This window comes from Peromyscus leucopus, chromosome 12 (genome assembly GCF_004664715.2).
Source record: "Peromyscus leucopus breed LL Stock chromosome 12, UCI_PerLeu_2.1, whole genome shotgun sequence".
Lineage (NCBI taxonomy): Eukaryota > Metazoa > Chordata > Mammalia > Rodentia > Cricetidae > Peromyscus > Peromyscus leucopus.
In genome coordinates this window covers 77,378,134-77,392,007 of record NC_051073.1, presented here as the reverse complement: position 1 = coordinate 77,392,007, position 13,874 = coordinate 77,378,134, and the positions used below count along the sequence as shown (strand labels likewise).

Here is a 13,874-nt window from a genome sequence, read left to right as displayed (position 1 = left end):
CACAGTACCATTAGTGACAGTGAAAAGGGTGTCTTCTCCTCTAACAGAAGTCTCGCCAATAAAACTTGTTTTCAGTTCAAAAAAATAATGGGGGGGTTATTTGTTTTTATTTTATGTGTATGGATACTTTGTTTACATAATGTCTGTAAACTGTGTACTTGAAGTGCCCTCAGTATTCGGAAGAGGAAGTCAAATTCCCTGGACCAGGCGTTAGAGATGGTTGTGAGCCACTGTGTGGGTGCTGAGAATCGAACCCAGGCCATCAGGAAGAGCAGTCAGTGCTCTTAACTACCGATGATGCTTCTCTCCAGCCCCTAAAAGAAGTGCACAAGAGCCTGGCTTGTTGGTTCATACTTTCAACCCCAGCATGTGGGAGAATCATGAGTTTGAATCCAGCCTGTTCTCTATAGTGAGACCTTCTCTTTAAAAAGCAGAGGAGGAGGCAAAGATAGATTAGAAGAAATGGGCTCATTGCCATGCAAAATTAAGATAAAGACCTGGCCTGTTTATATACATCATTCATTTGTGGAAAACTTTTCTAGTATGTAAATTATTTTTAGTTTAAAACATCTAGGAAATGAGCTATGTTTACTCTTCATTAGTGTTTTTAAAATATGTATGTTATTGCTCCATGTTTTAATTTTAGACTATTGCCCATAGTTGATTATCTTCTTTTTTTCTTCCCCTTGCCTCCTTATCATTTTAGTAATGGCAACATTGCAGCTACCAGCCACTAATTTGGCCAACCTGGCAAATTTGCCTCCGGGCACTAAACTATACCTTACCACGAACAGCAAGAACCCCTCAGGAAAAGGGAAGCTGCTGCTAATTCCTCAAGGAGCCATCCTGCGAGCTACCAACAATGCCAGTTAGTCCATATTTCCGTCACTTGGTCCCCGGACCTCTGCATGGGTTCGTCTTGTCCAGCTGAGGGGCAGTTCTTAACTGAACTGGAAGGATTTCTGTAATTCTGCTTGATGGTGTGATGGAGGAATTGCCCAAGCGGATTTTAAACATGCACATATTATTTTAACTAGAAAGTGTGTTTAAGTAATCATAGTCCTAGGCGGTGACCCTGTTATTTGGGTGTTGTGTTGGAGTTTGGAATCAGATGGGATGTGGAGAGGTCTGGCTACCCAGGCTGTGTTGGGGAAGAGCTGGGAAAGGATCCATCTGCTTGCAGTGGCTGGGTGGTTTTCTGAAGCAGATGTGCTAGGGTAGGAACCAGCTGACCCTTGACTAGTTTTTAGATGTATTGACAGGTTTGGGGGTGGAATGAGAATTCCCGGTTCAATCTTAAGTGTGTTTCTAAAGCCCCAAGGAAGCCAGGTAGTTTACTTAGTTACGTAAAACTTTACTTTGACAATGGCGGTGTGGGTGGTGTTGAAAGGTACATAATCCCCTCTGAATTGAAGTGTAATGTTACAGCAGCCTGGCTCCTTTGTCTGTTGACAAACTGCCTTAAATACGCACAATCCTGGCAGGCCTGGTCAGTGCTTAGATGGGAGAAGTGATGAGCTAGTGTACTGTGTGAACCACTTGCCATTTCTGTAGTGGGCCGTTGCCACTTATTCTGGTATGTTCTCCTCAGACCTAAGTAGTACATAAGGAAAGGCCAGCCTCAGTACTCCACAGTCGAAGCAGGACGCACCTCTGGTTTACACTGTCCTCGGGGTCACAGACTATTGAGAAGGATTGTGCTCGCTGTAATTGAAGTGGGGGAGTTTGTATGCTTAGAGTCCTGGGGATCTTGCCTGTTACTCACCAGCATGGAAGGAAAAGAAAGCCCATTGGCTTTGGAGTGAGATCTGAAAGAAAATTGGGAACATAGAGCCAAAGATGGATAATTCGATTTAAAAACACTAGTCCAGAAAACATTAGCGTCAGGCTCTCATCTTACACCGCTAAGTCAGAAGCTGTCAAGGACATTGGTCATTGTAGTCAGAGTGGAAGTACAAGTTAAGTGTCCTCTATCTGGAATGCCTGGGACCAGAGTTTGCTGTTTTGGGAGTATTTACGTAGACTTTAGTAATCATCTATAATCCAGAGAAATCTGACATCTAATATGCTCCATAATCAAGAACTTGGAGTGTCACTTAAGTATCCAAAATTTCCTGAATTTAAGTTTCCAGACTACAGGTGCTCACTCAGGGTGTAAATGGATTGAGTCTGGTCTTTAAACTCGAGAGTTTTCCTCACTCGGCACAGGAGAAGCAGGTCCTGGAGGAATGGCAGTGTGGGCAAAGCGTCTGCGCGCATCTGTTTCCTGTCGAGCTACTTCCGGTGATGTTCCTGTCCCTCCTTGTGCTTGCAGACCTCCAGTCTGGCTCGGCTGCTGCTGGTGGCGGTGGCAGCAGTGGTGCTGGTGCAGGAGGGGGAGGCGGTGGAGGTGGCGGTGGCGGCGCAGCAGGAGGAGCCCCAGGCACCACTGGCCCAGGAGGGGTGTCCCAGCACCTGACTTACACATCCTACATCCTCAAGCAAACTCCCCAGGTCTGGGAAGTTTACCTGATCTTGTCAACTATTTGATTACCCGATAAATGCCTTTAATTATTGTTGATTTCCCTTTACCACTCTAGGGTCAGGGGTCAATACCAACATTTTAGCCATGTTATAAATCTATATTATTTTGAGCTTATTTTGTTTTGCGAGGTGAAAAGATAGATTCAGAAAGATTTAACTAATTTATGTAAGACCTTCCTGCTAAGCTAATGGTAGAGTTTGGATTTGAACCCACATCTTTCTGTCCCAAAGAAAGATTCTGCTATGCTAATTGCCCCTACCCATCTGTGATAAAATAGACAGTATTAATGAACAGTTGAAATTCTGCTCTTAGAGAGGAAAGCCAGAGTCAGCATCAGGCTGTGGTGTTTGGGTTGGATTCAGTGAGGAAAAGCTCCATCCCTTCTTTTTCCTTGTTGCTGAAGTCTTGTCCAGACATTGTCATTGAGAAAGATGGGAACAAATCCAGTTGCATTTTTAAACCCATTCAGCAACTGTGCTGTGTTCAAGTAGGGTAGACTTCTTGGTGACACTCAGTTGGCTTCCATTTCAGGTGCTTTGAGTTGTAGAAGGCAGCCGAGACATTGCAGACTGTCGTCGGAGGTGGCCAAGTTCAGTGTATCTCAGTGAATTCTTTTCTCCCAACTTAGGGTACATTCTTAGTTGGCCAGCCATCACCCCAGACACCCGGAAAACAACTGACTACTGCATCAGTGGTTCAAGGAACACTGGGAGTCAGCTCACCCTCTGCGCAGGGACAGCAGACACTGAAAGTCATCTCTGGACAGAAAACCACCTTGTTTACACAGGTAAAGACATACACACCTAACGCATGGCGATTAGGCCATTTAATCTGTTTTTCTTTACACAAACTTTGGGAAATCCTAATGGAGCTAAGGTTCCGTAGGCAACTGAGCAAACCGTTCAGAAAAACGAGAATAAACCTCAGGTTTAGGAGCGTCTAATTAGAATGGAGAAAATCAAGGCCAAGGGTTGTTCAGATATGTGAGTGATACAGCATGGGACAGCTGACAGAAGGTAAATTCGGTGGTAGAGGTCAAAGGAGAAGCTCCGCCAGCTACGCAGGCCACGCTTTAGGAGAGGACGGCCATCTGCTTCCATAGAAGACACGGATTGCTTAACTTTAAGATTTCTGTGGAAGGGATTTCATGTGAAAGACCCCGACTAGTGAACGTGATGATCTCAGCCATCACACCAATAGTAAATGCTGTGGTAGATTAGGGACACACTGTCCACAGCGTTCTTCAATATGAACCAAAGAGACAATGCCAAGATTCTGCCTGGGTGCAGGACTTTGTAATCCTCCATGACAGGCTGTAACCGCAGGAGCAGAGACGTGTAGAGCAACTGGAGGCTCCTTCCTCAGGACATGGTGCTGGGTCCTTGGTTTGCTTTGTCCTTTATGCTGGTAGAAGACTTTGTTTATCACGTTGTTTCTGCTGTGTCACCGTTTGTGTACTTCTGGAGCAAGCCACACTTGGTTTTCATGTTTTTATCCCTTCGCAATATATTTGCAGGGCTTAATTTGATAGACTTTGTTTAGCATTTTTCAAAAGACATTGATCAGTGGTTATTATTATCTGTCTGGTTTGCTCAACTCTTAATTTATTTAACAGAGCTGCCATTCAGGTTGTTTCTTCTTGAAGTTTTAGGGGTTTGTTTGGTTCAGTTTTCATAATTACTTGTTCATTAAGTAGCCTTTGAACACAGTCAGTTGACTATTTATTTTTTCTCTCATTGCCATAATTTTGATACTGGGAAGAATGGGGAAATGTGGTGGATTGTGTGTAGTTCACTGTTGTTATTTTGTGCACTTATTTCTTGCTGTGACAGAATGGCCACAAGTGCAGTGTAAGGGAGGGAAGGAGGGAGAGGGGCTTATTTTAGCTCACAGTTCTAGAGTACAGTCCACCTCGGTAGGAAGTCACAGCAGCCAGAAAGGACACCACTGGTCATGTTGCCTCCCCAGGTCAGGAAGCAGAGACGTGAATAAATGCTGGTGTTCCGGTCACTTTCTCTTTCTTATGCAGCCTGGGACCCCAGCCCAGGGGATGGTATCACTCACATTTGAAGTAGGTTATCTCACCTCAGCATCATTTAAATCCATCATAAACATTCCCAGCGGTTTGTTTCCATGTTAACTAAATCCCATCAAGTTGACAATCAAGATTGACCACATTATGAAACAAATTTTTTAGGGATCAAAGCAAAGATCTGCAATGAAGATTGAGTGGCGTAAATATTTATTCATCAAACTGTATGATGGCAGAAATGTGTAAGGTACAAAAACCAGTAGCAATATAAAGGGAACTTAAGGGGGCTGGAGAGATGGTTCAGCAGTTAAGAGCTTGGCTGTTCTTGCAGGGGACCTGGGTTTTGTTCCCAGCACCCACATTGGCAGCTTCCAACTGTCTCTCAGCCCAGGTCAGGGGATCCAGTTCCCTCTCCTGGCTTCCATGGGCACTGCATGTACGTGGTACACATCTGTACATGACAGGCAGAACATTGAGACACATAAATAAAAATAAATATTTAATAAAATAAAGGGAACTTAGACTTATGGAAGGGGAAACTTGCTTTTCTTTTTTTTAGACTAGGCTAACCTTGAACTCACAGAGATCCTCCTGCTTCTGCCTCCTGAGTGCTGGGATTAAAGGCGTACACCACCATGCCTAGCTTGTGGGGGAACCTGTTAAGATGTCTCAGAATTTAGGCGATCAATTGGATAAATCTTATTATTCAGTTTGAGGGGCTGAGGTTATGTGTGGCTCAGTGGTAGAACCTTGCCTGGCATACCCAGAACCCGAGTTCGATCCTCAGCACCCAACCTAAAAGTGATAATAATCGTACTTACTGAGGAGTTGAGCTGGGTGCGCTGTTTGTGGCATTTCTGTAATGCTGGCAGTGGGAGAGTGAGGCAAGAAGACTGAGCTCACGACTAACCCTACATAGTTAGCCACTTGGTCCAAAAAAAGAAGCTGGGTTGGTGTGTGCGGCATTTATTAGTGTTTTCTGTTTCACTTTTGTAAGAAGTTAAGGTGCTGGATGCTCAGTCACATGAAACATGACTGAGTCAGTGGCCTCTATATTCTTGTTTTAAGGAATTCAAAGAGTGAAATTTGTAGGCCACAGAGGGTGAGTTTTCGAAAGAAGTATTTTGTTGGACTGGATGTGATGACACGTGTGTTTAATCACAGATCTTTTTGAGTTTGAAGCCAGCCAGGGCTACATAGAGAGACTCTGTCTCCCCAAGAAGAATGAATGAATGAATGAATGAATGAATGAATGAATGCTGACCCTGTGTCTGTCCCAGAGCACCATTAGCTTACCTGAGTGAATCTTGCTCTACCCAGGTTTAATTTCTCCTATTTAAAGCCTCCATGTGGGGCTGGGGAGGTGGGTAAGAGCACGCAACCAGGAGGACTCAAGTTCAAATCCCCAGCACCCATGTAAAAAGAGGTAGACACTTAGCGTAGCAACCTGTTCAGTCCTCAGCCCATGTGCACAGCTGCCCCCACCCAAAACAATAGCAATTAAAATTATTTTTACATTGGGTGTGGCCGTGCAGACATAACCCCAGTGCTGGGGTGGGTGGGGGGTACGGGCAGACGCTGGGGAATCACTGGGTGCTGGCCACTAGCTTAGCTCCAGGGTCAGTGAGAGACCCTATCTCTAGGAACACCTGAGGTCCTCCTCCAGCCTCCTCATGTGCATAAGCATGTGCACATGCTCACATATATGCACATACATCAGTCACATCACACACAAGTAAACCACAATAAGTACTCCATGAGGTTCAAGGAAACTTTGACTCAGTTATTTTGAAAACAGGGCCTGCTAGCTCTGAAGACACTAGTTACAGAGAGTGATTTGCAAACGCACTCGTTTATTTGTTCCATTTTAGCGTAAGGGACCTCAGAGGTCGTAGAGTTCATCCAGCTCGTTGGAAGGTTCGTTCAGACCTCCCACAGTGCTGCCGGGCAAGGCTTGCGGAAGTACGTTTAGTGCAGATGGGGAACAAGGTGTGCACTGTTGTCTCCTGGCCTTCTGACTGCTGCAGGCAGCCGCTGCGGGGCAGGCCTCGCTGGTGAAGTTACCTGACAACACGCTCAAGTCTGTGCCGGCGGCGGCGGTGGCGACAGCAGCGTCACAGCTCGCCAAGCCTGGGACCACGATGCTGCGAGTGGCTGGAGGGATGATCACAGCGGCACCGTCCCCCGCCGTGACCTTCTCCACGAACGGTGCTGCACACCAGGTGAGGAGGGCACGGGAGCCGGGGGTCCATCGGGTGGGGGGGGGCACGGGAGCCGAGGGTCCATCGGGTGAGGACACGAGAGCCGGGGGTCCATCGGGTGGGGGGGCACGGGAGCCGGGGTCCATCGGGTGAGGACACGGGAGCCGGGGGTCCATCGGGTGAGGACACGAGAGCCGGGGGTCCATCGGGTGAGGACACGAGAGCCGGGGGTCCATCGGGTGAGGACTCGGGAGCCGGGGGTCCATCGGGTGGGGACACGGGAGCCGGGGGTCCATCGGGTGAGGACACGGGAGCCGGGGGTCCATCGGGTGAGGACACGGGAGCCGGGGGTCCATCGGGTGAGGACACGGGAGCCGGGGGTCCATCGGGTGGGGGGGGGCACGGGAGCCGGGGGTCCATCGGGTGAGGACACGGGAGCCGGGGGTCCATCGGGTGAGGACACGGGAGCTGGGGGTCCATCGGGTGAGGACACGAGAGCCGGGGGTCCATCGGGTGAGGACACGAGAGCCGGGGGTCCATCGGGTGGGGACACGGGAGCCGGGGGTCCGTCGGGTGAGGACACGGGAGCTGGGGGTCCATCGGGTGAGGACACGGGAGCCGGGGGTCCATCGGGTGAGGACACGAGAGCCGGGGGTCCATCGGGTGAGGACACGAGAGCCGGGGGTCCATCGGGTGAGGACACGAGAGCCGGGGGTCCATCAGGTGAGGACTCGGGAGCCGGGGGTCCATCGGGTGAGGACACGGGAGCCGGGGGTCCATCGGGTGAGGACACGGGAGCCGGGGGTCCATCGGGTGAGGACACGGGAGCTGGGGGTCCATCGGGTGTGGGGGACACGGGAGCCGGGGGTCCATCGGGTGGGGACACGGGAGCCGGGGGTCCATCAGGTGGGGACACGGGAGCCGGGCGTCCACCGGGTGGGGGGGACACGGGAGCCGGGGGTCCATCGGGTGAGGACACGGGAGCTGGGGGTCCATCGGGTGAGGACACGGGAGCAGAGGGTCCATCGGGTGAGGACACGGGAGCAGAGGGTCCATCGGGTGGGGACACGGGAGCAGAGGGTCCATCGGGTGGGGACACGGGAGCAGAGGGTCCATCAGGTGGGGACACGGGAGCCGGGGGTCCGTCGGGTGGGGACACGGGAGCCGGGGGTCCGTCGGGTGGGGACACGGGAGCCGGGGGTCCGTCGGGTGAGGACACGGGAGCAGAGGGTCCATCGGGTGGGGACACGGGAGCAGAGGGTCCATCGGGAGGGGAGGGCCCAGCAGCAGAGCTGGGGGGGGAGTGAACAGTGGCCTTTGGAAAGCCCCTCAGATGTTGGTCCTTTTTAAAATTGCAGTGTAGAATTCACATAGCATGAAAGGTACTGAGTCTAATATGTAGTTCAGTGGTTTTTATTCTATCTTCAGGGCTGGCTAACTTTCATCATCTAGTTCCAGAACATGTTCGTTGTCCCCAAAGCTACCCCAAACCAATCCCCTTTCCTTCCAGAACTACACAAAACACTGAGCTTCCATTTCTGTGTTGTTTTTTATTTTAGGTGTGTGTTTGTGGTGGAGTGGGGGAGTGCGGGGGGGCCGTTAGGGATCCAAGGCAACTTGGAGGAGTCTGTTCTCTCCCTCCACCGTGGGATCTCGGCATCAACCTCCAGTTGTTACTCATGAGCCATCTTGACCGCCCAAATCTTTCTAAATGGATTTTCCTGTTTGGAGATTTTTATATAATGCAGCAACACACGTGGCCTTCCATATCTGTCTGCTTCTGTTCAGTGTGTTTTGACACTGTCTCTCTGTGTAGCTCAGGCTGGCCCTTGCCTCTGCCTCACGGAGTTACAGGCATGCACCACCACACCCATCCACATAACATTTTCAAGCTTTATCTTTGTTCTAACATTTATCAGTCTTCCATTTTTTGTATCTGAATAATGCTTAGATTTATGGATATCTGGTTTTTTTTTTTTTGTTTTTTTTTTTTTGTTTTTTTTTGAGACAGGGTTTCTCTGTGTAGCTTTGCGCCTTTCCTGGAACTCACTCTGTAGCCCAGGCTAGCCTTGAACTCACAGAGATCCGCCTGGCTCTGCCTCCCGAGTGCTGGGATTAAAGGCGTGCGCCACCACCGCTGTTTTTTTTTTTTGTCCATCACTTAATGGAGCGTCTGTATTTCCTACTGTTGACTGTTAGGGACGCTTCTATAAACATGTATGTACAAGTTTCATTTTTCCTGTTTACAGAGCTAGGAGTAGACTTGCTGGCTTGTATAGTGACTCCTAATTTGAGGAGCTGACAAAGTAGATGTGCTGTTCCTTGTTCCTGCCAGCTAACTAGAAGAGTTACGCTTCCTAAGTCCTTTATGTGTGATGTGTGGACGAATGTGCTCTCTTGTGTGCAGGTTGGTTCTCTCCCCTGTGGGTTCTTGGACTTGAACTCAGGTCAGCAGGCTCATGTGGCAAGCACCTTTACCCACCAGGCCATCTGAGCAGCCCACGCTCTCTCGGGAGCATCCTGGGAACCACGGACAGCATTTCTTTGGATGACGTCCTGGTTACTTGTTTTGCTGGCGTTGCTTCTGTGACGCCATGTCTAAGAAACTGGGGCTAATCTGCAGTCCTCTCTCTTAATTGGGTCCATCTTGAGTTGACTCTAGTTGGTGGTGCCAGATTTTAGAACCAAGCTTCGTTCCTTATGTGTAAATACCTAGCTGATCCGACATCACTTGTCGGGAGATTTGTTTTCCCTTTAAACTATTCTCAAGCCTGTGGTAGCCCCTTCTCTGTGCCTGATCATGGCTGTGCCGCTCTACCTAGCAGCCCTTGTATGCCGTATGCATCCATGCCGCTTTCTCTACATGATCCCTGTCTGGTACAAAGAAGTACTTTGTCTGCTGTGGCTCTTAGAGGGTCCTGCAGTATACAGTCGTCCTGGCAGGAGCTTCTCGCAGCGTCCTCCCTTTTAAGTCTCCATGGTACTGTCAGCCTCCCTCTCGCTTGTTTTAATAAAGCTCATTTTATTCCATTTATACATTCTGAAAACATGCCCTGCTTTTTTGGTGTTGAATGGCCTTTCATAAAGTTATATAAGGCTGGCTAGACGGCTCAGCAGGTAAAGGCTGTGTGGGTGAGCAAGGCTGGAAGCCTGAGTTGGATCCCGAGGTAACGGAGAAAGCCAGCTTGTTTTCTGTTCTCCACATGCTCACACGCACAAACACACATACACTCTAATAATAATTCTTATGATTAAAAAAAGTGTGTCTCATCTAGTGAACCTTTTTTTATTTAATAACTGCAAAACTAATTTTCCTGGCCTGTGAAATGTAAAAATAGAGGAACTACTAAATCAGAGAAACCATCCTCTGTGTGTGTGAGTGTGAGATTACAGGCATGTGCCACACCCAGTTTATGCCACGTGAGCAATCAGAACCGGGGCTTTGTGCACAGTAGGTAAGTGTTCTGACCTACATCAGTTGAGAACACTTGCTGCTCTCCCAGGGGACCTGGGTTCAGTACCCAGCACCCATACAAGGGGCTCACAACCATCCGTAACTACTTCTAGGGGATCTGATGCCCTCTCTTGAATTCTGCAGGCACCTGCACAAGCATGACACATGAATACACACACACACACACACACACACACACACAAAATACATGTTAAACAATTCTTAAAACTATTCTTTTTAAAATAGCATGACATGCTGGGCGGTGGTGGCGCACGCCTTTAATCACAGTACTCGGGAGGCAGAGCCAGGTGGATCTCTGTGAGTTCGAGGCCAGCCTGGTCTACAGAGCGAGATCCAGGAAAGATGCAAAGCTACACAGAGAAACCTTGTCTTGAAAAACCAAAAACAAAAAAAAAAAAAATAGCATGACATGGGCAAGGAGGTAGTTTAGCTTTAGGGGCGTCTGCCGGCAACCTGAATTTAATTCTCAGGACCTGTATGGTGGGAAGAGAGAACTGACTCCTACCGGTTGTCCTCTCGGACCTTCGCCAGTGCCGCGGTACACATGCCTACATATGTAAACAGGCATCTTTTATAAACAAGATAGCATGGTGGTTACAGAGTTGCTGTTTGTTAGTGTGCTGTGTGTGAGCCAGTGCTCTGTGTAAGTTACATGCTCTCTTCCTAATTCCCCTGACTCCACTTATGTCTCTGTGACTGAACAGTCGGAAGGGTCAGTTCCTGTTTCATCCTCTGTCGGCTCTATAATCAAAACTCCCGGGCAGCCACAAGTGTGTGTAAGCCAGGCCACCGTGGGCACGTGCAAGGGCACAGCTCCCTCCGTCAGCGCAGCATCCCTGGTGTCCACACCAAGCTCCATCTCTGGGAAAGCCACAGTGTCAGGTAAGTGACATTCCTTCCGTTAGACAGAACGTGTTTGGAAGGTATTCATGGTTGTACTACATGTCATTAAATAATCCAGAAATAGTTCCAGATAGCTACATTTAGCGTGGGGGTGAGAGGGTGACCGGACAACTTGAAGGGATGGTTCTTAGGTCGTCAGGCTTGGCAGCAGGCACCCTTGCTCTCTCTGTAGTCCTGGCTGTCCTGGACCCATGTAGACCAGGTTGGCCCAAACTCACAGAAATCCTCCCGCCTCTGCCTCCTGGCGGCTGCGATTAAAGGCGTGCTCCACTGCTCCCATCACTGAGACAAGCCCTCTGAGGTACTTCCTTTTCCTCTTCCCTACACTCCAAGTCCTGGCTCAAAAAAAAAAAAAGGCTTTTCGCCCTGGCATGGGCCCCAGAAGGTTCAGGAAGCCAGGCCTGCGGTGTGTACATTCTCTTCTGTAAACACTGACATAATGAAAAACAAATGCTGAGGTGATTCATCAAAAGGGTTGCAGGCGGCGACACCAGGCACTGGGTTAGCCTGTTTAGTCAGAAACTCCGTCCTCTTACAGCCCTCCAGCTGCTCAGCGTACAGTATTTGGATAAAAACAGAAATTTGGAAACTAAAGCGCCAGGGCATTGTTTTCCCCAGAGGACACGTCTGGGCAGCAGTTGCTGTTTGGAGGCTTTTGCTCCCCTCTGCACCTTTCTGTTAGCTTTGCAGAATTTTCTTCTGTCCTGTGTGTTTGCAGAATTCTCTTTCCTGTTTCTTGTTTTTTTTTGGTTTAGGGCAAGGACACTTGAAAAATAAATGATTTTATTACATCAGAGTTTCATTGTAAAGTCTCCACTGTCCATTGCCCCCTGCACTGGACTGTTTTTTTTAACTAAAGGGCGATTGTCCTGGGAACTTCCTTGTGGGAGAAACCCAGAGTGGCAGAGAGGGCAGGAGCTTGAAGGAAGTGTCTGATCTTTGCTCGGCTTTGTCTTCCCACTTACTGTAGGATTGTTGAAGATTCATTCTGGTCAGTCCAGTCCCCAGCAGGCTGTCCTGACAATTCCCAGTCAGCTCAAGCCACTGGGCATCAACACCTCCGGGGGCGTGCAGACTGTCCTGATGCCTGTGAATAAAGGTGCGTCCCACCCTCGAGCCCCCACAGCTCGTCTCAGAGGACTCCTCCTCCTCCCAGGTCCGGAGGTCTCTGCTTTGTACATATATATATATATATATATATATATATATATATATATATATATATATGAGTTGTCAGTTAGCCCTTAAATTACATTGTGCGTGCGTGCGTGCGTGCAGCCAGGCCATTGCGATGCCTGGTGACCAGCATCTGTGTGCCCTGAGCCATCTTGCTACCCATTTTTAAAGATAAGTCAAAAGGGAACACTTTGTGAGAGTTGGGTTATTGTTTTCTTAGTTTCCTGATGTACCCCCCCGTGACCATAGTGGAGGATGTAGCTCAGTTACCCTGCCATTAGCAGACAGCACAGCTAAGCATGGGCGCTAGGTCCTTTATCAGTTTCCGTCTTGCAAGGAAGACACAGGTTGGGGAGTAGGGCCGTGGGACTCTGTCTTCTGGACACACCATAGCCTTGCACTCAGGAACTTGCAGTCACTGTGGCTGCCTACACAGAGCTGGGTCTGTCAACATTCAGTCATGGATGGGAGAGTGCCTCATAAGCCCAGCCCTTGCAGGGGGAGGGAGCACTGATTGGCAGTTGATGGCTACCGGGAGACGGGGAGTTGTGTCTTGTGGTTCAACCACTGGGGAGTTGCCCATGCTCCAGTAGATAGATAGCTCCACACCAGTGTCTGTGTGTGCAGTGCTGGCTAAACTCTGTGTCTTAAAACAAAAAGATTAGATAGTGGGAGGGCTTGCTGGAAAAAAAGGGGAGCGAGTAGGGATGTAAAGTCGTCGAGAAGGTGCAGTGAGTGTGACTGGAGCATATGATTGATACACATGGATAAGGTTGTTGAAGAATAAGTACTAATTTCTGTCACTATTCTATCTCCCTTTTCTGTCTTAGTGGTTCAGTCCTTTTCTACCAGCAAATTCCCTACCGTCCTGCCCATCGGTGTCCCAAATCCAGCTCCCCCCAGCTCTGCTCCAGTAGCTATTGCAAAAGGTATGTGGGACTTCACAGTGTGTGTCTCTGTCCCAGAATTTCATGCAGGACGTCCTATAGTCTGAATGTTTTGAATTTCAGCATCTGTTGTGAGCTGCTTGACAAATACACGAAAAATAAATACTTATGTCATAGACTGAGGGAAATAGACATTGAGGGGCATCAGGCATCATTTTGCCCTCCAGTTTATAACCAGGTTGAGGAAAGGTGCATAAATAGCAAACTGGTTGCTAGAAAGTGATTGCCGACATACTGCGGTCCAGGATGTCTGGTCAGGGCTCTTGGGGACAGGATTTTGTGGGGATTTTGTTATTGTTTGTTTGTGTCATTGGTTGGTTGGTTGGTTGGTTGGTTGGTTGGTTGGTTGGTTGGTGGGTGGTTGATTTTTTGAGACAGGGTTTCTCTGTGTTGCCCTGGCTGTCCTAGAACTCACTCTGTAGACCAGGCTGGCCTCGAACTCACAGAGATAGGCCTGCCTCTGTCTCTCAAGTGCTGGGAGTAAAGGCGTGCATCACCTCCACCTTGACTGGGGACAGACTTTCTTGGGCATGTATAAACCGGACTTTTGAAGAGTAGAGAGCCCTTCGACTGTAAGGAGGTTAAGGGGTGTGCTGGATTAAGGGAATAGTAGAGA

At 48.9% G+C, this 13,874-nt stretch overlaps 1 protein-coding gene across 6 annotated transcripts in view; it reads left to right on the top strand.

Annotated features, from left to right (window-relative positions):
- The window catches only part of Yeats2 (YEATS domain containing 2), a 106,136-nt gene that overhangs the window by 69,977 nt on the left and 22,285 nt on the right, over positions 1 to 13,874 (top strand). For all 6 annotated transcript variants that reach the window (XM_037209902.1, XM_028857613.2, XM_028857611.2 and 3 more), the window contains 7 exons: positions 707 to 868; positions 2,315 to 2,493; positions 3,153 to 3,311; positions 6,584 to 6,778; positions 10,937 to 11,114; positions 12,106 to 12,234; positions 13,142 to 13,240. In XM_037209902.1, coding sequence (XP_037065797.1) covers positions 707 to 868; positions 2,315 to 2,493; positions 3,153 to 3,311; positions 6,584 to 6,778; positions 10,937 to 11,114; positions 12,106 to 12,234; positions 13,142 to 13,240 — 1,101 coding nt within the window. The remainder of the gene's footprint in view (positions 1 to 706; positions 869 to 2,314; positions 2,494 to 3,152; positions 3,312 to 6,583; positions 6,779 to 10,936; positions 11,115 to 12,105; positions 12,235 to 13,141; positions 13,241 to 13,874) is intronic.